The following is a 23,775-nucleotide window of genomic DNA, read 5'->3' as shown; positions in this document are numbered from 1 at the left end:
GCTGCAACACTCTTCCAACCACTTGGGTAGACTAACTGCTCGCATCTCACGTTTCGTTCCGACACATTAGAAATACTGTCTCGGCAGTAGTCTTTAATGCCTTCATCAACGTGCATTTCTTGTCGCCTGCCCTTGTGATAGGCCCGCGCAGCATGCAGCAGAAGATATGGCTCCAGGTCTCGCTGCTCTCTCTCGCCTTGGAAGCAACGAATGGGATCAATGGTCACTTGTGAATCCTTGGATTTCCCATCCTCAAGGCTTTCCCGCTGTGATTCCGAGCAGTCTAAAACTGGAAACATGGCGTTCCCCTCGCAGCAAGGTCGAGCACATGTCGTGACAGTTCAAACGGGAGGACATGTCGGCGACCACGGTAGCCATGTATCTCGTCCATATTTGTCACACCCCGCTGAAGTGACAGCTACGAAAACCCCCGCATGAGCGCCCCCTTCTGCAGGCGAAGCGCCTGCTTTTTCTCTTATTGTCAAACGACTGTTTATCGCTGCTGCTGTAGAAAGAACGCTTCGCGTCCAGCCACGTCTTTCCATATTGTAAATGCTCGAAGCACTGTCTCTCCAACTGTATCCGCCACTCTTTCATGGCAGTCCACGATAGCGGGTCAATATCGAGTCGGGGGAGGGCGCAGACGACTGTGGCGGTGGCTCTTCTGGTTGCCGCTTGGGCGCTTGTCGCTCTTCGTGTTTGGACGAGAACTTATGTTATTTCGAATTTTGGTTGGGATGACGCGACCATGATTCTTGCGGCTGTATGACGGGGACCAGATTGTCATTGACTATGGGTTTGGCACTGATGCGTTATATCAGATCTTCTTCAGCGTGTATTGCAGTGCGATGCTTCTGCTCGAAGCAAACGGCGGCGGGACCCATATTACGGATATCTCAGATATGAACCATTTGATCAAGGCGAGTATTGATCGATCTTGAGTAATGATTTTATGTTGGTGCTAACTTCGACCAGTACACCCTCATGGGCCAAACCACTTATCTCGTCACTGTCATGGTGCTCAAAATCTCCTTAGGAATATTCTTCGCCCGCATTGTCATCAAGCCATGGCAGTTATGGAGCATCTATGTCTCCATGGCTACCAACGCCCTCGCATCCATGGCCGCCTTCTGCTATGTTCTCCTCAGATGTGGCCCCAATCTTGACCTCTACATCTACAAGCAACTCTCAGGCAGCTGCATGCCCCGAACAGTGGATCGAGTTTTTGCATATTCACAAGCATCTACTACCACCATTACCAACTGGGTGTTCGCTATTCTTCCCATCTTCGTGCTATGGAATGCGCATATGGACATTCGGTCAAAGCTATCCGTGGGATTTATCCTCTCCCTGGCTGGATTGTAAGGCAGGACTCCATATCTCCCGACCAAGGCTGACTTTGCAATAGTGGTAGTGTCTGCTCCATGGTCCGCTTCCAGTACGTCGACGGTTTGACCCAAGTCGACGACTTCTTCTGTACGGCTCGAGCCCCTTTTCCATTCCCCGTCATTCTAACCAACTCCTTCCTTAGGGAACGCAGCCAACATCGCCATCTGGTCCACCATCGAGCCCGGCGTTGGTATCATAGCCGGATGTCTCGCCACTCTCCGACCTCTGTTAAAACGCTTCGTCACCACCGGACGCTCCATCCGTAGCTCCACTTCCAGGTCTATTCGTACTGCATCTCGATCCTTGCAATCGCCTAGCGAGACCTCCTCGACGCAGAGAGGTCCAGGAGGAGGCAATACCACGCGACCTCCGTCAAGGAAAACAGACTGGTACGATCGCGCTTTCGAGCTCACAGCTACAGACGCGGTGGTCAAGAATGCAGAGAGCACGGAGTGCATATTACCCAAGCTGGAGTGCGATGAGACCTGGAGCCCATCGGCGGAGGTGGCCATAGAGGAAGCTCAGGAGCGAAGTTCAATTCACCATTCGCACAGCGCGCGAACGAGCCAGAGTCGGACCCTCAGCTATGCTGTTTACTACGAGCCATCCATGTCACCGGATCTAGAGACAGGGGACGGCGTGAAATGGCAGGCAAGATGAGTTCGGCTGCTTCTTTTTCCCTGCTTTTTCTGCCGTTTCGCAACATGTACTATCATGCATTATCATCACTTCTCATTCTCGTTCATGTCCTCGGAGTCGCAAAGTCTCAGAGGGACGATCACTCGGTTCTGGCTCTCGGATATGTTACTTCGTTCGTATTGCTCTGCATGTATCACAGTTTCACAAAGCAACGCCTTGCCGTCTGGCTGTGGGGGGAACGGTGTTGGATATTTTCTTTTTCTGTTGGCATTGATCATGGGATTCTGGGGCATATCGGGTGCTAGGAGTGAAAGAAAGGGTTGCATATTTGTTTCAGGAATTTCTTCTTGGGAGGGAGGCCCCCACGCTTCGAGGTTTCGAAACTGTTGGCATGGTCAAACCGTTTGCCGGACCTTTGGTGTTTGAGGACTTCTCTGATGGGTCTACAGGTAGGTCGGAGTACGTATCATTAGAGGTTTTGCTGGGCGGGTTCTCATTCACTGCGTGGATCTGCATATATATGGTAGGTTTTTAGCTAGTGGTGACTAGTGTATGGTGCTGGTTTAGGTGCTTGTCTAGCCAAAGGATCCTATACCAGCTGCACGCTTGCACGAATTATTGTTATGCGATGCTGAATGTTCAAACAATATACCCGAGAAGCTGTTGTACTATTTATATATAGCAATCATCTACCTTCTTCTAATAGTTTTCTCACTCTGAATGCTATCTCTTGGACCTCCAAATTTGTGGTAATGGAGGTTCACCATTGAATCGGATGTTCCCCTTCCGACCCCGCGTCCCGAGTTCCCAGCTCCGGATGCGGCATCATTCCGCGTTCAACACTTACAAACAATGAATTCCCATCCTCGCGCAATCCAGATATCGTAATCCACCAGCTTCCTAAGCAGCCCATTTCTTTCGCGCGAAATGGCTGCACTTCCTCTCTATCCCCCTCCTCCTTTTGACGGATCATGAGACTTACCCGTCGTTCCTACCTCTTCACGACCACTATATTAGCATTATCCAACCGCACTCGTCCCGCCCTCGCGAACAGCAATACGTCCTTCAACCGCCTAAACACCTTCCAACAACTACTCTCCCCTTACTCAATCCCCTCGAACAACATGACGCGCCTCGCCCCCGTCATCTCCATCTCGCACGGCGGCGGCCCCATGCCCGTCCTCGGCGACGCCGGACACTCCGCCCTCGTCCAGTCGCTCCGCACGCGCGTACCGCAAATCCTCAAGATCGGGACGCCGGACGAGCCGCGAGCGATCGTGCTCGTGACGGCGCACTGGTCGACGAACGTGCCTACGGTGTCGAGCGGGGAGAAACACGAGCTGTTGTATGATTACTATGGTTTTCCCAAGGAGGCATATCAGTTGAAGTACGAGGCGCCTGGGAGCCCGGAGGTAGCTGGGATGGTGCAGGAGGCGATTAAGGAAGAGGGATTGGAGTGTAAGCTGGATCCGAACAGAGGTATGTCCGGATTCCCATCTGATCAACCTACACATATACTTCTACATTTGACTCCTATTCTCTCCTTTGAGTCCATCAAGCAGATAGCTAACACACACTCAACCAGGCTGGGACCACGGCGTCTTCATCCCCATGCTCCTCATCCACCCCGCCGCCACCATCCCCATCATCCAACTCTCCGTTCTCGCCTCCGAATCACCGGACCACCACTTCCGCCTCGGCCGCGCCCTCTCGCGCCTCCGCGCCCAAAACATCGCCATCGTCGGCTCCGGCTTCGCCTCCCTGCACAACCTTCGCCTCATGTTCTCCGGCGCCACGCGCACGCCCGAGTTCAAGGCCCTGAACGAAGCGTGGAGCGCGCAGGTGGCCGACGCGGCGCAGACGGAGGATGTGCAGGAGAGGGCGACCAAGTTTGAGGGGTGGAGGGCGTGGAGGGGCGCGTACGAGATGCATCCGCGGGGCGGGGCGGAGCATTTCTTGCCGCTCGTGGTGTGTGCGGGGGCCGGAGGGGAGGGGAGGGCGAAGAGTTGGGTGGATGAGTTTATGGGGGTGGGGATGTGGAGTTTTTATTGGGAATAGGGTGGATGGGATGGGGTGGGATGGGATGGGAGGGATAGGTGCGTGCAAGGGAGATGGGTGTATGATTGATTCTCCCCGAGGAAAGGAAACGGGAGAGTAGGGTGTGGCATGGACGGCGGATATCACTATAGTGCCTGGTTATTACTTTTGCATTACTCGGAACTCCGGCTCTTGTGAGGTTGTCTTCACTGGCTCTGGGGACTGGTTAGCATGTACTTTCCTTCCATGGTCCTTCCCGCCAGGAGAACGCGTAGTCAAGAGTTGTCCATCATCACCCAAGCAAGTACCTCACGAATAAAGACACAATAAGAGAATATCGATGAGAAAGTATGTATTCCCTGCTACGACAGCTACGACAGGTAGGCCAGATACGCCAGTAACCAGTTCTACCGCCGTTCGCCTCTGAAATCCATAGTCCTTCAGGAACCTCCATAAACCCCCTTCACATTCTTATCCAGACCACTCTAATGTTACCCGGCCAGATCCACCATAACCGGAACAAAGAAGAGGATGCGTTTCCGATGCAACAGCTAACGTTCCAATCCCACAAGTTTCGTTGACGAGGGAATGTAGGAATGTGCTGCGCAACAGGTAACTTTACGATCCAAATTCGACGTTCAAGTCCAAGTGCAAGCCGATCAAGGAGTAGAGAAGAGAAGAGAAGAGAAGAAGAGAAATTACTCCTCCTTCTCCTCATTCGTAGCCGCAGCTATACATCCATTAGTCAATCATTCCCATTATGCAAACATTCATGAACCGAAGAGACTCACGGTATTTCTTCCCCTTCGCAGCGGTCTTCTTGGTCTTCTTGGTCTTCTTGGCCTTCTTTGCACCCTTCTCGTTACCGTTCTCCTCGCCTTCTCCTCGCCATCTTCGGCCTCGGCGGGAGCAGCAGCAGCCTTGCGCTTCTTGCCTGGCTTGGGAACTGGAGCTTGACCCGGAGCTGGAGTCAGAGTCGTAGCCTCAGCACCAGTGGTACCGGACTCGGGGACGAGACCTTGGGCTTTGGCGAAGGAGGGGTGCAGATCCGCGGCCTTGCGCTTGACGGGAGGCCAGAATTTCTTGAGCGTGCCTTGCGTGTGGCCGGTCAATTCCTCCATGATGCCGTAGTCGATCTGTGGGGTGTGGGTCAGTTTTGTTTGTCTGGATGGGTGGAAAGGCGTGGGTGAGTATGGATGGGGCCAGGGAAGGAGGGCGTGCGGGAGTGTGACAGGAGATGCGTCCATGGCAAGCTGCAAGCTCATCCACGGCAGCGCAGATTGTAGGATCATAATGCACAGTTGGGGCAAGCAGCAGCAGTGCAAAAGGTGATGGCGCCGCCCTCGACGCTGCCGCACGCCTGTCTTTAGACCGTCAGCACAGCAGGTGCAAAGTCTCCCCACCGTGCAGCCTCCAGAGAGGCACTGTCAGCTTGTAAACCAGAAACTTACCTTGCCGTTGTCGGTCGTAGCGATGAATGCAGCGGCTAGGAGACGCTGCTCCTTTGCGTCGAAGCCCTTGAGGAGGAGTGGAGCGGCGCCATTTTCCTCTTTGGGAGGCATGTTGACGACGACGACGTTGATAAGGTCGCAGCAAAGAGGGGATAAATCCAAGAAGGAGGAGGGAAAAAGAAGGTAAGAGGTAGCACTACGCTTGCCTTGCTGCGCGCGAGAGATGCGGAAGAACGGTGTTGTTGTGGCGGACGTAACGGTTGGAGTGGTGTTGTGTGTGCGTGCGTCGTGTAAAGGAAAGAACGCAAACCCCCCACGAAACGAATACTTATACGTCTTCCGTTCGGGCAGGCAGAAAGCGGGGTGAAGGCGAATTGGGTGGGGCGGAAGCGGAATCAGTGTCGACGGAGCGAAGACGGCAGGGTGGGCAAACGCGGAGTTCCTGCAGGTTTGAGGCCAGGTGAAAGACGAGTCTTCAGCGACGTAGATGGCAGCTTGTCGGGTTCCTGGAAAGGCAGTGGTGTGTTCAGCATGGCGGCGTCGGTGTGAGATGGAAGATGAAGATTTCTCCTCTCCTGGGCTTCTCAACACTTGGCATGATGTTGTTACTGTATGAACTGGTGCACTGTAACCCGCGCTGTCATCAAGCGCGTAAGGTGCCTGTATTTCCATGAGGATCACGGCCTCAGATGCTGCCTGGCGTGCGCATGCAGCTTCGACAGCCGATGAGCATGTGGAGAGCGTGCGACAGTTTGAACAGACAGTGAAAACTAGTGAGAGCAAGCGCCTCCCACGCAAGACCCAAGGCTGACTGGAAAAAGTGCTCTCTTTGAAGAGATTTAACATATTGGCAACAGTCGTAAAAATGGATTGAAGATAAGAAGGGATAGGATCCCTTGATGGAGACAAGAGAGGTGGTGAGGCGTGCTTGACTCTAGATCTTACACCACAGTCAAACACCCACACTCAACCTCCTGGCATGTACCAAATTATATCATACAGGAAAGAGTAAACTGAAAAGATCAAGAGAAAAAGAAAAAACCGCGAAATGGAACATGATGCGTGGAACGAGATGTAGAGATGCATGAGGTGAAGTTGGCGAGATTTTGAAGGATTGTGAACGAAGTGAAGTTGGCGCACTCCCCTATTTGGTAGACACGGACACGGGCATTCCTACCCGATGCGTCTTCTGATCACGGTCCCAACGGAGAAACGGTTTGGAGCTGTGATGGCCTCTCTGATAACCGTTTTCCGAACCCTGGTCCCTACAAGCAACACAGTGCTCGAATCGAGAAGGGTCGGAGTTCCCTTCCGGATGCCGGAGCAGTACCTTTCGCTCTCAGATGCATGAAACCCAGCAAAGCGGTACCCAATACCCGGGTCCCCTTCTGGATTTTATTATTTTGCTGCTATGGATACGCCCAGTGGTTGCAGTGGTACGACGGATGCTAGACACGTAATCTCGGGTTATCCCAAAGGCGATGCCGTGCAAGCATCCGCCGAAGCTTCATTGGCGAAGTCTCATTAATAAAACCCGTCCACCTTCGAGTCCAAAGGGGGGCCGGCGCTCGTGTGGCACAGGTGGGTTGAGCAAGTCGGCGAGGACGGTGAGTGTGTGTGATGTGTCCGTGACAGGTCCAACGGCATCTATGGGTGTGGCGTCGACAGCGCGTGCAATGGCCCCAGGGACTTTGCAGAGATGAGAGATGAGGTGGGAAGGAAGCAGGCGAAGAGCAAGGCGTGCTTCTCGCCTGCTAAACGATTATCAAGGTGTGCAGGGTGGGAGGAATAGAGTTCCTCTGCCTAAAGCTTGCCGTCCAAGTCCGTTTGTTGACGAGTTTCTCATCCCGCAGCGTCAGCATCTGGGATACGGAACCGCACGTCTCCCCACATTTGGCCGTGTCATTTGGAGTAAGAGGGCGAGGAGAGGACCCTTTCAGCGACCTGCACCGGCTAGAACGGCGCATCAGCAGCGGGCCGCAGGGGGGCCTCGGGGGGCTCACTGCGCGGGTTCGCGGTCGGTTCCTTGCCGTCGCGACGCCCCAGAAAAACCAATTTGATGTGCCAGCCCTGTCTTGGGCCTTGACCGAAACCCCATTCTTCTTCTTCCTGAATTATTATTCTTAAAACCTGGGACTGCGCCAGGTGATGGCCAGCTGGAAGTTCCCCTCATTTCTACCCTGCTGTCCTTGCTGAGTCGCCGCCACGCTGTTGACCATCCAGACCTCCCTTAGCACCCCTCAGTCGCGCTCAGCTCCCCCTCCACCACCGCGTCATATCCACGACAACACCAACACCAACACCACGCCCAAACAGCTTCAGGAACATGGCAGCCGGAGCTATGGCTTCCGCCGACCGTCATCCAACATGGAGCTTATCCTACCGCGAGCGTTCCTTGCTGCCTTCGAGCGGATCCCTCACTGCATACCTCCTCCGCCTCATGTCCATCAAACAGACGAACCTCTGTCTCTCCGCCGATGTCCTGACTTCCGCTGAGTTGATCGACTTGGCAGAAACATTGGGGGACGAGATATGCATTCTCAAGACCCACTGCGACATTGTCACCGATTGGACCGAGCGCACTGCTCTGGCCCTGAAGGAGATTGCGCGGAGAAAGTATTTCCTCATCTTCGAAGACAGGAAATTCGCAGACATTGGAGGTATGCCTCCGAACAAACCCTACACATACTGCCGTTGCTCGTATCTGACACGATCCCATACAGGCACCGTCCAAAAGCAGTACACTTCGGGCTACCACCGCATTGCCACATGGTCCGACATCACCAACGCACATATCCTACCGGGCCCCGCCATCGTGACCGCCCTACACAAAGCTGCCATGGACACTATCGTCAAATATAACACTAAGGTACATACCGAAATCTCGGCTGATCGAACCATACCCAAGGTGAAGGACGAGGAGGAACAAGACCCTTCAAACGGAGACGTTGCGGTGGAGTCTCCGCACCCCGAAGACAACGACGACCGACGTCTAAGCGTAACCGCAGCAGACCGGAAGCACAGCGTTGTCAGTGTCAGCACCACAATCTCGACACGAACGGAGAGCATAACAACCCTTCCCGAACTAGATCTGACCGCCGACGACCACTCCAAACTCGACACAGACGCCATGCTCCAGCGTCTGGGTCCGATTCCTTTTCTTCGATCGCTTCTGTTGCTCGCGGAAATGAGCTCAGAAGGGCATTTGTTGACTCCAGAATACTCAAGACGCTGTGTGGAGATTGCGAGAGACAACCGCTGCTTCGTCATGGGGTTCATTGCTCAGCGTAGTCTCAACACCCAACCGGATGACAATTTCCTGACAATGACACCGGGCTGCCAACTGCCCCCTCCTGAAGAAGAAGGCAAGAAGCTCGGCGACGGTCTCGGCCAGCAATACAATACCCCCCGGCGGTTAATCTACGACCAAGGCTGCGACGTCATCATCGTCGGACGCGGTATCCTCAACGCCAAAGATCGACGCGAGACCACGAGCCGTTATCGGAAAGAAGGCTGGGCCGCATACCTGGACCGGATAGGGAAGAAGAACGGGTAGATGATCGGATTGGCCGTTGGCTTGTCCCGATCGTCGTCTTTCCCCCTGAGGACGTCCTACATGGAGACTTTTGTAGCTCTGATAACCTGCCGAGTGATTCCTTCGACAATCGGTTATAGCCACCTCGCAATGGCACAGCAACTCCCCAATGCGAGGTGCACATTCTCCGACTGGGATTGCTGAGAGCGGAACCGTGATGCTTCCCCAGAGAGGAATCTTGGTCGACGCATTTGCGTTTGTGTGTGCTGCATTGTTGAACATATTCTGGTCGGTTCTCTGGTAGGATGTGCTAAAGGCAATACCAGGTTACCGATGTTTAGGCGCTAGTAGCTATCCGCTTTATACAGACCGCTGGCACTGATGGAGTCTAGGGCATAAGGGAAAAAGCATATTTGCATTGGTAGCGATTCATGAAGGGTTTGACTGTAGGCCCAATCGTCTTCTCTTCATATCATATTGAGAGAATGTAATGTATTTCTTAATATATCCTTGACTGTATGCAAGGTTGATGCGTGATCGCCTGGGTGGCCCTGTATGTTGTCCTAGGTGCATATCTTGAGTAGAGAACACGTTCCTACACATCCTCTTCTGCCGCCTAGATAGCATGAAGTGTATCTAACCTATCCTTGTATAAGTAGATAACGGTCTAGATACTCCTATTCTTGACTTGGACTGATAGTTTCGTCGACTGTGTACTGTGTAGTGAGCAACTTGCTAAATTGGTCATCTAGGGCTTGGCACTTGACTTCATGAGAAGACCGCATCTCTGCCCGTTGCCGTCGCCACCCCACTGCGTCTTTCTTTAACATGGCGTGGCCATATCCGTGACATCTGTCCTCACGCGGAAGACAGCAAGCGTCTCCCGTTATCCACCGCCTCAGCCATGTCGTCCGAATCCGAATTGATCAGTATCGAACCTGGCGACCTCATCTTGCACATCCGGCACGAGGAACATGATGCAGGCTTCCGATATAGAGTCAGCTCGAAAACCATACGGCAGAACTCGCGATACTTTGACAGCTTGCTAAGCGATCGATTCAATGAAGGAAGAATACTCTCCGAGGGCCTCGTTGCGCTCAAACAGGCTGGTTATTCTGCTCCCGCCGAAGCCCCATCCCACGCCCTTCCTACGATCCAGATTGTCCATGTTGGGCGCATTTCAAAAGTATCATCTATCCGAGATCTCGCTGCCGACTTTCTTCGAGCTCTTCATGGCCAGCCGCTACCTGAAAAGTTCCCGGTCACGAACCTAGCCAATATAGCCGTCCTTGCAGATCGATTCGATGCCCTGGACTACTTCAAGGCGTATATACACAGGAAGAAATACTTGGTCTCTGTGGATGCGAGGTTGAAAGCCAGCAAAACGCGCCCCACGGAAGAAAGAATACGACAGAAACTCCTCATCGGGCTGCTGTTTGATTATGGGCCTTGGATAACCAGTTGCTCCAAACACCTCATATTGCGAGACTCAGCACAATGGAAGGAAGGGGTAGAGATGGATGGCACTGCGGCTTTGTGGTGGGACTTGCCCAATGGAGTGGAAGGTAAGAGCCTCTGCCCATCGTAGCAATATTCCGCTTGTATCCTGTGCGTACGTACTAATGCGAGCTCAGATGAGTTGATATTCCGGCGGGAATGCATCCTAGAAACTATCAACTCGCTTCAGGCACACTTCCTCAAACTGTACACCTCTGGGGCTAGGCAATGTAAACTGGGCTACGACTCCTCGGGCCAATGCGATTCTTTTCAGCTTGGCGAGATGATCCGGTTTTTCCTGCGGCAGGGCACCCTGCGCTTGCAGGGAACCATCTACGATGCAACAGAGCCAAGTCACTATTCTGGGGACGTCGACCGCTTAATAGAATCTCTGCGGCAAGTTCCCTCGTATCAGATCGATGGTAACCATCACCACTGCGGGATAAGAGTTCGAATATCTCCCTGGCTCGATTACATCCAAGGCTTGTTCAATTCTGAGACTGGGAGCGCACACATTGGTATCTGTGGGGATTGCTGGACACAGCATCGAGCCGCTTACGCCTGGTCAGACGCAAAGAGACCGGTTTCCTGGAGCCCGCCGGTGAACCTGCCGAAACCGCACATACCCCTGAATGCGTGGAATCAAGGCCCTAAGAAGCACGCATCTGTGAGAGATATGTTCATGGCCGTGGAGCGCAACTGGACGGCTCCCAGCGGCTAGTGTAGGTAGAACGACATATACGAACAATACGGTGGTCAGAACAAGCTTCAGGCTGCAAGGCCAATCGCTATGCACGTCTACACTTCCTACCATGTGCCAGCGGGCTACATGGAAGGTCTGTGCCTTGCGGGGACAGTATCAGCCCTATCGTTCCGTCGTCGCGCTTAGCATGCTTACCAAGCTTCCATTGCTTCTGAATTCCTCGGGCTACTCGCGCGACATGACGTTCACCTTGCTCTTTCAAAACACCCTTCAAGGCACATGAGCGTGCTCTAGCACAAAAAAGCCTTTCTATATGCCGTTCAAGCTGGCCACTTCACATGTTCGAGAGTTGTCAATTGTTGACTTCAAAGAAGTGCCCCTGGGTAGGCAGATTGCGGAGATGATGGCGCCATACTGTGTATAGCACCGCTCAAGGTTGTAATGTGTGCGCAGTAGTAGGCGCGGCAATTGCGACTATTGCGTGTGTTCCGGACGTTGATTGGTGCATATTTGGTGCTGGGGTCACGTTGGAAGGCTGAGCATTGTACGCTAATCTTTTAGGCGGATTTTGTCTTGTGGCTGTGTTCTACACTGCGCCTCTCCTCCCCCTTTCACAGGCTTGTCTCCGAAGGCGAAACACAGCTTCAATTTTCTGATACGTGTCTGAGATACGGTCTTGCACGTTGGACCTGCATTTCCTATATGCCCTATTGCGGCGGTGCGAAAATGTGGCAAGTGATTCCGATGCGCCACACAAGGCAGACATCAAGGCCTCCACGTTCAGACCAACCCCTTGCTTGTACTATATAAGTCCAACGTTTGGGGCAGTCTCAGCGGTTAGTTGCATCAGCACGGGAATCTAGTCTCCTTCTGAAAACGTTTCCCATCGTCATACCCAATCACGGGACCTCCTGCCGCACAGTCATTGGGAACATTCAAAAAGTCACTGTTTGCTCCTTCCACTCACCATGTCCGTGTCACTCACCTCCACCTTGTTCGACCATATAACCCCTACAGGACACCGCGGACACAATCCAGTGAACAGAACACCTTCAATCACCATGACGAACTCAGTGTTTGGCAACATCAAGAAGAGCCTGTCACGGCGATCCCATCGGTCAAGTGAGAACCACAGCGAGTCGACGTCAAGGACTACTGTTCTCGCTACATCAAAAGGCGGAGCCTCCAGGTCGCCCACAAATAATCCGTTCACTTCCACATCACCAGCTACTCGTCGCCCTGGTAAGTTCAAGCATACTTTCAGACTTTTTTTCATATCTAACTTTCCCCAGATCGAGCCAGTATGAACCCCTTCAGCGCCCCCCCCAATGAGCCCCCACCGGCCTACACACCCGGCCCAATTGCTCAAGAAACTTCTAATAATGCGACCATTTCCACAACCACTTCATCCTCTACTACCGACGACCCCTACTCCTTCCTCAAATCCTTCGACACCATCTTCCTCATCGATGACTCCGGCTCCATGGCCGGTCGCTCCTGGCGCGAGACCGCCAAAGCCCTCGAAACCATCACGCCAATCTGCACCCAACGCGACGCCGACGGCATCGACATCTACTTCCTCAACCACCCGGACTCCTCCCTGTACAAGAACGTCACCTCCGCCTCCACGGTCGTCGAAATCTTCCAGACCGTGCGGCCGCGCGGAGGCACCCCGACAGGTCAGCGCTTGAATAACATTCTGCGCCCGTATCTGCGGAGGTATGAGAGGGATCCCGAGAGGACGAAGCCGATCAATGTGATTGTGATTACGGATGGCGAGCCTTCGGATGATGTGGAGAGTCCGATTATCGCGGCGGCGAGGAAGTTGGACAGGTTGGACGCGCCGGCTTGGCAGGTTGGGATCCAGGTATGTTGCAATCACCGAGTCTTGCTTAGGAATTAAATGCTGACCAGATTGCTTTGCAGTTCTTCCAAGTTGGCCGCGAACCCGGTGCCCGCGAGCATCTCAAGCAGCTGGACGATGGGCTTGCCGAGATTGCGGGCGATGATGACTTGAGGGATATGGTGGATACGGTGCCGTTCAAGGGGAATGGTGATGAGGAGTTGACTGCGGCGGGAATTATGAAGGTTTGTCCTACCTTGTGTTTGTCATAGTTGTCCGGATTGCTAACATCCTCTGTTTAGGTTGTCCTTGGTAGCGTCAATAGACGCTTGGACAGGAACTCCAAGGAGCTGCATCGGAGACGTTGATCATGGCCCTGCAATGAGGCTCCCTACACATTCATTTGTCCGGCCATCCTTGGTTACTCGGATTCCCGGCTCTTGCTTCCTTGTCCATATTCAACAGACGCTTTCGGGCGCTGTGGTGTATCTTCACCGATGGAAATCACGGCCTTTACTCTCCTTTATTTCGTGCTTTGGTAGGCGTTATCGGTGAGGTCCAGGTCGGATGGGCAGTCTCTCACGTGTTTCTTTCTTGCTCTCACGACACCTGGACATGGACAGTATGCATTTGATACCCCTGGGCTGCACATGGATGCAATGGTCATGGGTGGCATGGGTGGTACACAGTGGTTTTCATCACAAGGCGTTCCCCGGGTAGGGTATCCTCATAGACTGCTAATGCTATATCTAATCATTCATTGGCACGTGGTGTTCGTGTATAGGAGGTATCGTTGGGGAGGTGTCGTGCGGAAGGAGTCGCGCGTGCGTCTAGTTACAGTTTAAAGATTCATGCATTGGGGTTTGCAACTTCGCATATATTCCGAGTATTAGAACCTACCTTGGTAGCGTCACTAAGGATGAAGGCATCTATATACTGTGCACGCTACCGCCGCCTCATTACAAGGAGACATCACATTTTCTAGCATTCCTCGCACTAAATTGGTGAAAGATATCATGCGCGTAGCTATACTGCCCCGCTTACCCATCGGGAGAAGGGAGCGGGTGAGGAAGAGGTGGTTTTTGCAGTCGAGTGTTGTGGGTAGTCGAGAGAGTCTAGATGGATTCAATGTTGCTGGGAGTATGCCTCGTCAGATGTTAATGTACAGTAAGCAGTCCGGTGGGACGAGGCTGACTTGGTTGGATTGGATGGATGGGATGGGATGGGATGGGATTGGATTTCGCACATGCATCATTGCATGCATTCAGTATACTTTATGATAAACCCGGATGATGCGAGGAGAGAGGGAAATAACCGATGTGGGGAGTAGGCAGGCTTGGATGGATGGTATTGTCATGTCGGTTGAAGTCTAGGCGGGGTGGTGAGGTATTTGGATGGAGAAGGATGGTTTTGAGAGATCGGGAGGGGTGCCCAGGGGGGGAGGAGGGGTGGGCCGAGGCAGATTTTCTGGGATATGGAGTGCGGAAGTTAATGACTGTGTGTATACTTCTATGAGTAGAATAGAACACGACGTTGCCTGACCGCAATGTGAGTCCCCACGCAAAGCGGGTCCACCGAAGCACCGCGCTGGCTACAAAAGAAGGAAAACAAGCCAGTTATCACTACTTATTAGTGGGTGACTGCTAAACGAGACATTTGTTATCCATACATGTTTAGGGTAGTCTGGGACTCCGCGCCTGCCATTTAGTTTTCTGGCGTTGGGCTAGAAAAAGTGGCGAAGCTGGCACGGAACGTGACGAATTGGCAAGGATGTACGCGTTATGGTCCTTTCGCTCCTTGCATATGAGATTCAGGCTCGTGATGGGTCATTTTCGTGTGCGTGAAGCACGAGGCCTTGGGCATTGAGAGTGCCCGAAGTATATTGAGTCTCTTCGAGAAGTTCTCTCTCTCTCTCTCTCTCTCTCTCTCTCTCTGTATATATATATATATATACATATATATATATTTCTTGATACGGCTTATCAAAAGAATCTGACCCGGCTCACGGAGTTGAATTACACTGCAGCATGATGTTTGTCTCTCTGTATTCCTCAACCAGTGTCCTCCCCTAGTAGGGTAAATTAGCCTTAGAGTACATCTAGCTACATTATCCTCCCGGTCCGAGGATCTTGCGGCGTTATCCTCTCGGAGCGAAGCACGTTTACTAACTCGTAGGGGGATTATGCTGAAGATGGCGGGAGCGCCTATTCTCTGGAATGGGGGAACTCCGGGCTTCAGCTAGATTAATCAGGATAAAGGGCCAAAACTCAAGTTCCCCTATATAGCTCTAGAAGTATCTGGAGCTGTTACAGCTCCTTACCGAATACATTCGGATTCTAAATAGCATATCCTCCCTCAGTAGCCACCCACTCATACCTATGGGTCTGGACATTTCGTAAATTATCAAGCTTTAGGAGGGTCTTCATCCAAACTTTTCTCTGTCCATTCTTCCTTGAGCCCTTTCTTCGTGCCTCTATTTCCTCTTACTAACGGGAACACTGTCTGTGGTGGTTCTTCGTAGCAGAGACAGTCTTCCCACATGCCGTTTGATAACTGAGATATCGTGAGTATGGTAGCCCCATCTTCTTGAAGTTCTTGGAAGATGGTAGGTGAAATTTCAATAGCTTACCCCAACGCACTTTGCATTCGGCACACCATCATTCCTCCACGGCGTTCCTTCCTTCGCACCGCCACAGTGAACGCAAAAGAAGATATTTTCCTCTCTGCCCTCATTTTCAGGGCAGGTGTATTTCGGTTTTTGGACCTTTGGCTTTACTTCGGGTTTCGCTTCAGACGGCTCATTCGTGGCAAGGACCGGATCTGCGGAGGCGGATGTTGTAGCCGTGGGCCAGACTGTGACGACGGACAGAGCTGGGTGCGCCGCACAGGCCGATAGCAAACCTTGGTCGACGGCTCGTGGTGCTTCTGAAGGTCTTTGTAGAGGGAATAGTGAATGTCCTGATCGCTTCCCGTAATTGAGAGCGATTGGGGATAGGAGAGTGAGTGGAAGTACGTAGACCAAAGACTTAGCGTCCAACATAGTTGATGCGTGAATTGAAGTACGACAGATGATAGCGAATTCAACAAGCCTTTATATAGAAGTTTCAGGTTTAAAAAGGCCGAATTGATGGGCTTACCACCGCGGTCATAAGTAAGCTCCGGGGTTGTGCCCCTCACGCGTGACAATAAAACCTTCTTATGTAGTACTTAAGTTGGCGTTAACAAGTACGATTTCGAGCTAACTAGGAGCTTTCCACCGTCTATAAAGATCCGAAGAAGGTAGGGTAAGAAGACAATCAAAAATGTGACATCATTGCTTTTTGGAAAGTACAGAGTACAATCTGTTAAATGCAGAAAGCGAGAGAGTTCTTGGCGCCCTCAATTACCAAATTACTATGGGAACGCTAACCTCCTACTAGTTCCTACCGTAAGAGTCGTCACGTTGATCGGTCTCACCGTATTGAGCAGCCCAAATCCACCATTCCCAGCAACCGTCTTCTGACTTCTCCAAGAAAAATCCACCGGTCTTATTCGAATAACCATCGGTGACCGGGGTTATACAGGCCTCAGAAACTTCATCTAACATCTTAGTACAGTCACCATCCTTCGCAAGTTTGTGTTCCTTGAGCGGTTTGCAACCAGTCTGATCCTTGGCTGGTACAACCATAATCTCGATTTTGCTCTCACAGGCGAACCTTTGATTGCCGGTGCAGACTTTTGGAAGATTAGTGCTGGGGTCGATTACATTCTTGTCCATCCAAAAACGGTTCGCAGCGCTCCATTTATCGTCCGGTTTGGCCGTGAAGTCGAAGCCGCCATAGCAAAATTGATGAGCACCAGCTTGGAAGACTTCTTTCGGGATGAATGGCTTAGGTGTCCCGCAGCCACTGAACTGCAAAGCCCGTAGGTTGCCTTCATTACACGTTTTCACTGGTCCAAGAGCCTCGGGTTGTTCCTTCGGTTTGCATACTGTGGGCGGAGGCGGATCCTCGATCGAGTATGAGTAGGTGCCACAGCCAGCATCGATGCTTCCTTTGTACATTAGAGTTGTGGTGCCGGAACAGCCATCGCGAAGTTTTGAGAAAGCATCTTCACAACTGATTTTGCAATTCTCGCCCCCAGAGAATTCGAAGTTGAACTTGTAGTCTTCGTATTGGTTGCTGCTTGGGGGAGGAGATCGCTTGCTTTTGCTTGGTGGCTTGAAATCCTTGTTCGTCAGGGTTGTCTTAATAGCTTTGCCATCCTTAACCTGTGAACAAAACTGGGGATAAAGGCCACGGAAGAAGGTCCCTTCGATGCTGGAGACCTTGCGATCGCATTGCGGCTGGCCCTTGTTACCCTCCCATGGGGGATGGTCTGCATCGAGGGAGCCACTGACAGTAACGTTCTGAGAATTGTCAGCTATCAGGCAAACCATCGTCAAATCGCACGCCAGCTTGACTTACATAGAAGAAGCATCCTTTACCAAGAGCAGCTCCGTGAGTCGTCTTCTGGTTTGGCTCGCATCCTTCCACTGCCCTCATCATGGACTCCGCGCACTCATCCCCAACAATCTTGGCTTCGTTACCACAGTCCCCAGTGTTTCGAAACGATGCAGATAGCCAGAAGCTGGTATCTCCGCTCCTGACGAATTGATGCGGCACCTCTCCATCTTTTACTCCCACTGTCTTGCCGTCCATGCTCGCACACCATTCTTTCGCAGCTTTCTCGACGCTTGGATCTCCATCCTTGATGTGCTGCGGCGCCGTAACTTCAGATAAATCCGGATTTTGTTTCTGACAAACGGGTTGCTCCTGTTCTTCTACATTTTTCCACAAAGCGGCCAGCACAGCGCGATCGTCTGGTCTCTCCAAGCCATCAACACCCACTCCATCTTCTTTATAACAGCGGCAGCCCTTATATTTGCCCGTCTCATCCTAAATTCCCGAAGTTAGTAAAAGTGCTCATATTCAATGCCAGTCTAGATACCGAGATACACTTACCCCTTTGCAGCAAGGTGCACCACCCGCACATTGCGCAGTGTCAGCCTCTTCACCTCCACATGCAGAACAGAAGGGAGCGTCGATGTCATCGGGACATTTAATGCTCTCCTCACATTCGCAGTCCTTAAGGCCGTCTAGTGTGCATTTGCCTTGATGGAATATTAGTTGGAAGTTTAAAATACGATTCATTAACGTTACCATTGTCTCCTTTGCACTCCGTTGCCTCACAAGACGGCTTCTTTTCCGGACATTTCTTCTCCTCCTCCTTGTCGTCGCAAGCGCAACCCGGGTTCGGCTCGACACAGAACCCAAGAGTAGCACCACAATCCTTGCACTTAGGCGTGACGTCTTTACACTTCTCGTCATTTTCGTGGCCGGGGGGTGCTTCCTTTGGAGCCGTTAATGCGGCAGCTTCAGCGCCCACATAGCCGGCAAGATACCAAGCAACTCCTCCGGCAAATACAACTGCGGCTACGGTAGCGGCGGGTTCGCCAGATTGCGTTGGAGATACTGTGAGAGTTGCTGTAATGCTCTCACGAAGATCTTTATATTGCGTGAGCGTCGCGAGAGCGAAAGTGGCAGAGGGAGCACCAGATGGAGCACTCGTTTCGCCGCTAATTGGGGGGGCCGTGACAACCGAGGTCACCAGTGGTTGAGCTGCTGTTGCAGCTGGGTCGCCTATATTGAATGCATTAGCTTTCTTTGGAATGCTCGCTGAAATTCGACCTGAAGACATACAAGCACAGTGCGACTCATCCGAGGCTTTGTTGGCGCAATGACCCTTATTCTCTGGGTCTTCATTCCCACATTCTTGGTTCACACAGGGTTGTGGAGCACCTCCAATCAGTTCGGGACATGCGATGACTTTTTGCGCTTGAGCACTGGACTCAAGGAATTGAGAAAGAACGGACAGCCAAAAGATGGCCTTCATGATGTCGTGGATGAAGGCCGCGTGAATGAACAGGCAAATTTGGCATTCGAACCAGCAGAACTCCCCGTAATATAAACGGCCAACCCGACAATTTCGGGCGCTTTGCCTCTATTTTTGGTTCTACTGCCGATATCTGCCCTGTGTCGAGATGGTTGCGACGTTTGAGTTGGTCGTGCGCAGTGAACAGCTGGGGGGATTGTGGAACCGTTGACTCGAAACAATAACAGTGGATCCAACCGTGACCCATCGGAACGCATAGCCAGGGCATTCACTCTAAACCCAATAGGCATAAAATCTTACCTAAGAAGGATCAATTCTACCTAATCTCGATCCATGTTTATGCTGATCGGACATGTGCTGCGGCCAGATGTTTTCGGGGCTGCGCGACTTCTCAATCGCGCTAAGTTTTTTGTACAGCCACAATCAATGGATGTCTTAGCGCCCCGGACTTCTATCCGCGTACTTTTAAAATTGCTTACTCTCTTTTAGGTCAGTTGTACCTAGAGTACGAGGTTCGAGCCCCTGAAAATCCGAGATCTGATCCAATGATCACCCATAACGAAGTACAAACTGTGCATCGGAAATTTATCGCTCAAACTCGGGCCCCTAAGTGGTCATTGTTCTAGTAGGATGTTGGTAATTGCCATCCAACACTGAATTATAATGAAGTGTGTAGAATCTGAGCATCGGGAATTTTCCACTTAAAGTCAGGTTCCTAAGTGGTCGTCGTCCACATAAGGTGTTGGTAGCAACACTTGGCTCTGTTTAATCTCCATCCAACACTGGATACAGGGGTGAATCGTTCCCGAAACATGTCGGTAGGAACACTTGTAATTGCCATCCAACACTGGATACAGGTGTTGTCGAATGGAAACCTCGTTGCTCAAACTCGGGATATTACGTGAGTGGTTATCGTTGTAGTCGGGTATTGCGAGATTGCGAGGAACAACGTATGATTGTCGTCTGTATTCCATGGGGCTGGTCGCTGGGACCGGTTGATGGGGCTGGTCCAGAGATGGGGCCAGGTACTGTATGACACGACTCGTGGCCCATGGTTCAACGCCGTTCCTTCGACCAAGTCCTCCAAAAATATTCACAACTCAAAATGAACTTCTGACAAGACTACTTAACCTCCACTCAAGAATTACTTGAGTTCAATTCGCTTTCCCTGAATTCAACTGCTACCTGCTGCGTTGCAATTACGTTCATTACCATGCATTACTTCAACTCATTGGTCTTGGTAGCCTTGTCGCTCCCTCTCGTCGCGCATTCCAAATCGCTCTATATCGACTACAGTTGTACATTCAAGCCCGGTTGGAATGACTATTGGCAAGAATCGCTGAGGCTTGCCAGGCGGGCGGGGGAACGATTGGATAGCGCAACAGACACTGATTTTGAAGCCGTGTTCAAGCGTATATTCCGGACAGACAAGGGCTCTACCCAGGGACAGTACGTTAGAGGTAAGTAGATTTTATTCCTTCTGCTAAGGGCGTTAATAATGCTATTTGTACAGGCATTCTGAAAGAGTTCGTCGACTTGTCCCCGGTGACTGACCTCAAAACGTCCGACATAAGAGTCTTCTGCGATAATGACAGGCGGTGGGGATCTGAGAGGCCCACCGGCGGTTGGTACGATGGAACCAAGTACGTGAGAGGCACATAATCCGTTAGTAAGATTATGAACACTATGAACCGAGATTAACGTCATCTGTAGTGAATTGATTTTTCCGTTGAAACCATCATGTTACAAACCTGGTGTATTGGGTCGGGCATACAATGGAAAGACATTCGATGCAACGGACCCGACAAGCCCGCGCGCGGGCCATAATCCAAACCGTATCGTTGTGGTTGTAAGTTGTTCCCTTGGAATTCGATCTCACCCTCATGTCGTGATTGACGAATATATCTGTAGATCTGCGATGAAGCATTCAAATCTGGCGATGGTCTTCCTCTCCGGATCGACCACCACGTGGAGGCGTTAGATTTGAACAACGTGCCAATCGGAATCCTTTCGTATCTGGTCTCTGCCACTATCGTCCACGAATTTGCGCACGCTCTATCATATGAACCCTCAACTGGAGAAATGAGGATCCGAGATCTCCCGGATCCCCAGACTGCTTATGGCTGGAAGAACAGTATTCAGAAGCCAACCGATATGGCCGTTAATAATGCGGATAACTACTGCTACCTAACACTATGGGCAGTGCTTGCTGACATGGGTTACACACTTCCGCGAGTGAATGAGCCGGGATTGAGCGCACAAGATAAGCAGGATAGGGAGGATGCCGCGGTGAAAGGAAGACTCAGCAGATATCTAGACATCACGAAGAGGATGCTGAAGTCGCTTAAGCTTGTCGCGAGAGCGTTCTCGGCATAGAATGTGTATAGGTGTTTATGTATTATAGGTGTAGGTTAGGTGTTAAGGGCCTACATTTGAATTATTTTCGAAGCCGAAAACATCGAATCTAAAAGTATATCAAAAAAATATATATTGTGTTCGATGGGATGCGACAGATCACGCATGTGTTACGTTCCCAATCTCCGCAACTAATCAAGTTTGACACATTGTTAGAACCCAGGCAAAGAAGAACGATAGACGTAGCTACCCAATGTAGAAGAGGCAAAGGAAAAAATGAGATAATTATGTAGGGTGAATCATCACCTTGACGGTATGCTCGATTCACGTGCTTTCTCCCTCACCCTATTCGTATGGTCTTGGCATGCAGGTACAGATACGGTCAGTCAGATCTGAAAGCTCGCAGCAGTTCCACACAGCCTGCGTCATATCGCACGCAACTGTGCCGCTTTCTGTTCGACCCAAGGGAAGAGCAGAATATTCGTCCTGCTTCGATTGACTAGGCACTCACGGACGCGCTTGTCTCCCAGCTGCTGAGGTAGCTCGAGAGAGTACTAGCTTCACTTGCAGCTGGAAAGCCTACTTCGGACTAATCCTAACATTCTCGAACTTCTGTGTTGGACTCAAACCAACGGGCTCAGCCATGCATCTGCTTGATCTCCCACGGGAGCTACTCGACGAGATCGTCAAACAAGCAATACTTGCACGACAGCTCAAACGTGCACTACGGCTGAGGCTCGTCAACAGTGAGATTCCCCCTCCACATGAAATAACTAAGAGTTGGCTAACAGGCTCTAGAGTTCTTTGCAAGCGCAGTCATGGAGGCTATATACACCTACCACCTTCTCGATTATTTCTCAGAGGACCTCTATGATCGGAAAGCGAGTAAAAAGATCGTGCTCCCCTATTTCATACATCGTCTCTCTTCACCAAAGTCAGTACATGGATTTCCATACCTAGAGTGCATTCGGACCGCCGCCGAGGAAGTTCACAAGGCCAATCAGGGCTGTGACAACTCGCAATCGGTAGCTATCGAAACGTATTTACGCCCACTCTGCACAGCAGCGTTACCGCAGGGTTATCCTCACATGGGCGGCGACGACGTCGTCAACCTCCGTCAGATATACCACAGGCGTGCAGAAGTCACGGACAAGCAATATGAGTTGTCTCTTTTCGCCGCTGCTATCATCACAAACACTTTTCCCATGATTGAGCGGGCCATGGAGAAGGACTATGTGGTCGAGGCGCTTGACCCGGACACGGATCCCAACGTAATCTTTGGGGAATACCTCGAAATCGCCGCAAAGTATGGAACGGAACACACGGTTGAGTATCTCCTAACCAATGGAGTTTCTACTAGTGAGATCAAATGCGAACAGCGCGCGACACTTCTTGCATACGCAGCAAGGGCCGGTCGGGCAGATATGGTCCGGTTTATCTACGCCTTCAAGGCGGATGATGACGACTTGCCCTGGGCTACAGAGACTGGCCGCATGGCTCTGCAAAATACCGTCGACACTCCCAGTCCTGCGATTTTCGACTTCCTGGCGGAGCTACGCAAGCTACACGCCCTAGAGCCCCCGAATCAACCTCTGTATTCATTACTCTCAACGCACTCTTGGTCTGGAAACGTGGAAATCGTGAAGCGTCTGCTGGAATTGAAGCCCCTATTCCCGAAATCGCGTCGCTCTGGAATACCGTACTCGGAGACCCCCGAAGCATATTTCCTTCCAGCCGGGAGAGCTGCCTGCTGGAGGGGACACAAGGAAGTTCTCGATTGTCTGCTGGCGCACGGAGCAGAGCCCGCGTCCCGCTTTGTCAGTGCAGCAGCAGAATGCGGTCACCTGGAACTCGCGCGTGAACTTTTGGACAGGGGATTTCCCGCTCCTAAATGGCTGTTTCACAGTAGATGCGGCGATGTGGGACCAATTCGTTTGCTACTTGACGCAGGCACCTCGCCTGAGTGGTTCCATGACCCTGATGGTTGGTGTCATGCCTCAAGCCCCTCATCGCTCGTGTGCGCCATCGCGCTAGAAAACGAGGCCCTGTTCAAACTGCTGTTGGAGCGAGGTGCACATCTGAATAAGTGGGCTGGAGACTGTTACATTACTGCCAAGGTCAATGGACTGGAATCGATGGTTCTACTTCTGGAAGCACACGGCGTCGACATAGAGAAGTGTGCAGCGGCGTACCAAAAGCGGCTACGCCGTCTGGAGAAATGAGGTTTGTACCGCATCATTGCGGATACTGCCTTATCTCGACTTCGCTCGTCGACCACGCCGGGATCGGAGGGGAATCATAGCGGAGTTTGCTACAGCTCAACTCTCGAAATTTAAGACCTGATTCTATGATTCTGGATTGCAACAACCGTGGTTACAGCCTGTTCGAATAGACGTCAAGCCAGCCCGTAACC

At 51.7% G+C, this 23,775-nt stretch overlaps 10 protein-coding genes across 10 annotated transcripts; 7 read left to right on the top strand and 3 right to left on the bottom strand.

Annotated features, from left to right (window-relative positions):
* The first annotated feature begins 447 nt into the window (after positions 1 to 447).
* Positions 448 to 2,082, top strand: EI97DRAFT_314786 (uncharacterized protein). The gene is made up of 5 exons (XM_033794641.1): positions 448 to 763; positions 822 to 920; positions 976 to 1,361; positions 1,409 to 1,476; positions 1,532 to 2,082. Exons 1-5 carry the CDS (start codon positions 596 to 598, stop codon positions 2,047 to 2,049), a joined length of 1,239 nt encoding a protein of 412 aa, XP_033654805.1. The 5' UTR covers positions 448 to 595; the 3' UTR covers positions 2,050 to 2,082.
* A 786-nt stretch (positions 2,083 to 2,868) lies between these two features.
* EI97DRAFT_314772 (Extradiol aromatic ring-opening dioxygenase) lies at positions 2,869 to 4,396 on the top strand. Its single transcript, XM_033794640.1, has 2 exons — positions 2,869 to 3,486; positions 3,614 to 4,396. Exons 1-2 carry the CDS (start codon positions 3,000 to 3,002, stop codon positions 4,084 to 4,086), a joined length of 960 nt encoding a protein of 319 aa, XP_033654804.1. The 5' UTR covers positions 2,869 to 2,999; the 3' UTR covers positions 4,087 to 4,396.
* A 367-nt stretch (positions 4,397 to 4,763) lies between these two features.
* On the bottom strand, positions 4,764 to 5,627 carry EI97DRAFT_457961 (uncharacterized protein; the record flags this gene model as incomplete). The annotated part of the gene is made up of 4 exons (XM_033800867.1): positions 4,764 to 4,795; positions 4,857 to 4,884; positions 4,932 to 5,201; positions 5,517 to 5,627. The coding sequence occupies 4 exons, from the start codon at positions 5,625 to 5,627 to the stop codon at positions 4,764 to 4,766; spliced, it is 441 nt and encodes a 146-aa protein (XP_033654803.1).
* Positions 5,628 to 7,709: 2,082 nt separating this feature from the next.
* Positions 7,710 to 9,276, top strand: EI97DRAFT_314762 (Orotidine 5'-phosphate decarboxylase). Its single transcript, XM_033794639.1, has 2 exons — positions 7,710 to 8,176; positions 8,240 to 9,276. Exons 1-2 carry the CDS (start codon positions 7,843 to 7,845, stop codon positions 9,070 to 9,072), a joined length of 1,167 nt encoding a protein of 388 aa, XP_033654802.1. The 5' UTR covers positions 7,710 to 7,842; the 3' UTR covers positions 9,073 to 9,276.
* Positions 9,277 to 9,955: 679 nt separating this feature from the next.
* EI97DRAFT_441997 (uncharacterized protein) lies at positions 9,956 to 11,269 on the top strand (the record flags this gene model as incomplete). The annotated part of the gene is made up of 2 exons (XM_033799733.1): positions 9,956 to 10,616; positions 10,686 to 11,269. 2 exons carry the CDS (start codon positions 9,956 to 9,958, stop codon positions 11,267 to 11,269), a joined length of 1,245 nt encoding a protein of 414 aa, XP_033654801.1.
* A 1,285-nt stretch (positions 11,270 to 12,554) lies between these two features.
* Positions 12,555 to 13,462, top strand: EI97DRAFT_375885 (uncharacterized protein; the record flags this gene model as incomplete). Its single annotated transcript, XM_033795533.1, has 3 exons — positions 12,555 to 13,118; positions 13,178 to 13,339; positions 13,397 to 13,462. The coding sequence occupies 3 exons, from the start codon at positions 12,555 to 12,557 to the stop codon at positions 13,460 to 13,462; spliced, it is 792 nt and encodes a 263-aa protein (XP_033654800.1).
* Positions 13,463 to 15,353: 1,891 nt separating this feature from the next.
* Positions 15,354 to 16,402, bottom strand: EI97DRAFT_500849 (uncharacterized protein). Its single transcript, XM_033802680.1, has 2 exons — positions 15,724 to 16,402; positions 15,354 to 15,647 (listed from the first exon to the last, which is right to left on the bottom strand). Exons 1-2 carry the CDS (start codon positions 16,132 to 16,134, stop codon positions 15,498 to 15,500), a joined length of 561 nt encoding a protein of 186 aa, XP_033654799.1. The 5' UTR covers positions 16,135 to 16,402; the 3' UTR covers positions 15,354 to 15,497.
* A 63-nt stretch (positions 16,403 to 16,465) lies between these two features.
* Positions 16,466 to 19,221, bottom strand: EI97DRAFT_417431 (uncharacterized protein). The gene is made up of 5 exons (XM_033796923.1): positions 18,815 to 19,221; positions 18,275 to 18,754; positions 18,077 to 18,225; positions 17,540 to 18,010; positions 16,466 to 17,481 (listed from the first exon to the last, which is right to left on the bottom strand). Exons 1-5 carry the CDS (start codon positions 19,005 to 19,007, stop codon positions 16,510 to 16,512), a joined length of 2,265 nt encoding a protein of 754 aa, XP_033654798.1. The 5' UTR covers positions 19,008 to 19,221; the 3' UTR covers positions 16,466 to 16,509.
* Positions 19,222 to 20,084: 863 nt separating this feature from the next.
* EI97DRAFT_493722 (uncharacterized protein) lies at positions 20,085 to 21,459 on the top strand. Its single transcript, XM_033802372.1, has 4 exons — positions 20,085 to 20,467; positions 20,521 to 20,650; positions 20,721 to 20,856; positions 20,919 to 21,459. Exons 1-4 carry the CDS (start codon positions 20,221 to 20,223, stop codon positions 21,381 to 21,383), a joined length of 978 nt encoding a protein of 325 aa, XP_033654797.1. The 5' UTR covers positions 20,085 to 20,220; the 3' UTR covers positions 21,384 to 21,459.
* A 481-nt stretch (positions 21,460 to 21,940) lies between these two features.
* On the top strand, positions 21,941 to 23,696 carry EI97DRAFT_500846 (ankyrin). Its single transcript, XM_033802679.1, has 2 exons — positions 21,941 to 22,108; positions 22,161 to 23,696. The coding sequence occupies exons 1-2, from the start codon at positions 22,006 to 22,008 to the stop codon at positions 23,582 to 23,584; spliced, it is 1,527 nt and encodes a 508-aa protein (XP_033654796.1). The 5' UTR covers positions 21,941 to 22,005; the 3' UTR covers positions 23,585 to 23,696.
* Positions 23,697 to 23,775: the final 79 nt, after the last annotated feature.

The sequence above is a fragment of the Westerdykella ornata genome (assembly GCF_010094085.1).
Source record: "Westerdykella ornata strain CBS 379.55 unplaced genomic scaffold EI97scaffold_8, whole genome shotgun sequence".
NCBI lineage: Eukaryota > Fungi > Ascomycota > Dothideomycetes > Pleosporales > Sporormiaceae > Westerdykella > Westerdykella ornata.
Note: the sequence above shows the minus strand (reverse complement) of the source record. Positions and strands in the feature narration are given on the sequence as shown.

Excerpts from the sequence above, each read along its gene's own strand:
- EI97DRAFT_500846 (XM_033802679.1), top strand. The coding sequence starts at position 22,006 with ATGCATCTGCTTGATCTCCCACGGGAGCTACTCGACGAGATCGTCAAA. Across the intron at positions 22,109-22,160 it reads ACGGCTGAGGCTCGTCAACA|AGTTCTTTGCAAGCGCAGTC; the intron begins GTGAGATTCCCC and ends AACAGGCTCTAG.
- EI97DRAFT_493722 (XM_033802372.1), top strand. The coding sequence starts at position 20,221 with ATGCATTACTTCAACTCATTGGTCTTGGTAGCCTTGTCGCTCCCTCTC. Across the intron at positions 20,651-20,720 it reads GGTTGGTACGATGGAACCAA|TGAATTGATTTTTCCGTTGA; the intron begins GTACGTGAGAGG and ends CGTCATCTGTAG. Across the intron at positions 20,857-20,918 it reads CAAACCGTATCGTTGTGGTT|ATCTGCGATGAAGCATTCAA; the intron begins GTAAGTTGTTCC and ends ATATATCTGTAG.
- EI97DRAFT_417431 (XM_033796923.1), bottom strand. The coding sequence starts at position 19,007 with ATGAAGGCCATCTTTTGGCTGTCCGTTCTTTCTCAATTCCTTGAGTCC. Across the intron at positions 18,226-18,274 it reads GGAGTGCAAAGGAGACAATG|GCAAATGCACACTAGACGGC; the intron begins GTAACGTTAATG and ends TATTCCATCAAG. Across the intron at positions 18,011-18,076 it reads GTGCACCTTGCTGCAAAGGG|GATGAGACGGGCAAATATAA; the intron begins GTAAGTGTATCT and ends TCGGGAATTTAG.
- EI97DRAFT_314772 (XM_033794640.1), top strand. The coding sequence starts at position 3,000 with ATGAGACTTACCCGTCGTTCCTACCTCTTCACGACCACTATATTAGCA. Across the intron at positions 3,487-3,613 it reads TAAGGAAGAGGGATTGGAGT|GCTGGGACCACGGCGTCTTC; the intron begins GTAAGCTGGATC and ends ACACTCAACCAG.
- EI97DRAFT_314762 (XM_033794639.1), top strand. The coding sequence starts at position 7,843 with ATGGCAGCCGGAGCTATGGCTTCCGCCGACCGTCATCCAACATGGAGC. Across the intron at positions 8,177-8,239 it reads GAAATTCGCAGACATTGGAG|GCACCGTCCAAAAGCAGTAC; the intron begins GTATGCCTCCGA and ends GATCCCATACAG.
- EI97DRAFT_314786 (XM_033794641.1), top strand. The coding sequence starts at position 596 with ATGGCAGTCCACGATAGCGGGTCAATATCGAGTCGGGGGAGGGCGCAG. Across the intron at positions 764-821 it reads CGACCATGATTCTTGCGGCT|ATCTTCTTCAGCGTGTATTG; the intron begins GTATGACGGGGA and ends GCGTTATATCAG. Across the intron at positions 1,362-1,408 it reads ATCCTCTCCCTGGCTGGATT|TGGTAGTGTCTGCTCCATGG; the intron begins GTAAGGCAGGAC and ends ACTTTGCAATAG.
- EI97DRAFT_500849 (XM_033802680.1), bottom strand. The coding sequence starts at position 16,134 with ATGTTGGACGCTAAGTCTTTGGTCTACGTACTTCCACTCACTCTCCTA. Across the intron at positions 15,648-15,723 it reads CGAATGCAAAGTGCGTTGGG|TTATCAAACGGCATGTGGGA; the intron begins GTAAGCTATTGA and ends ACGATATCTCAG.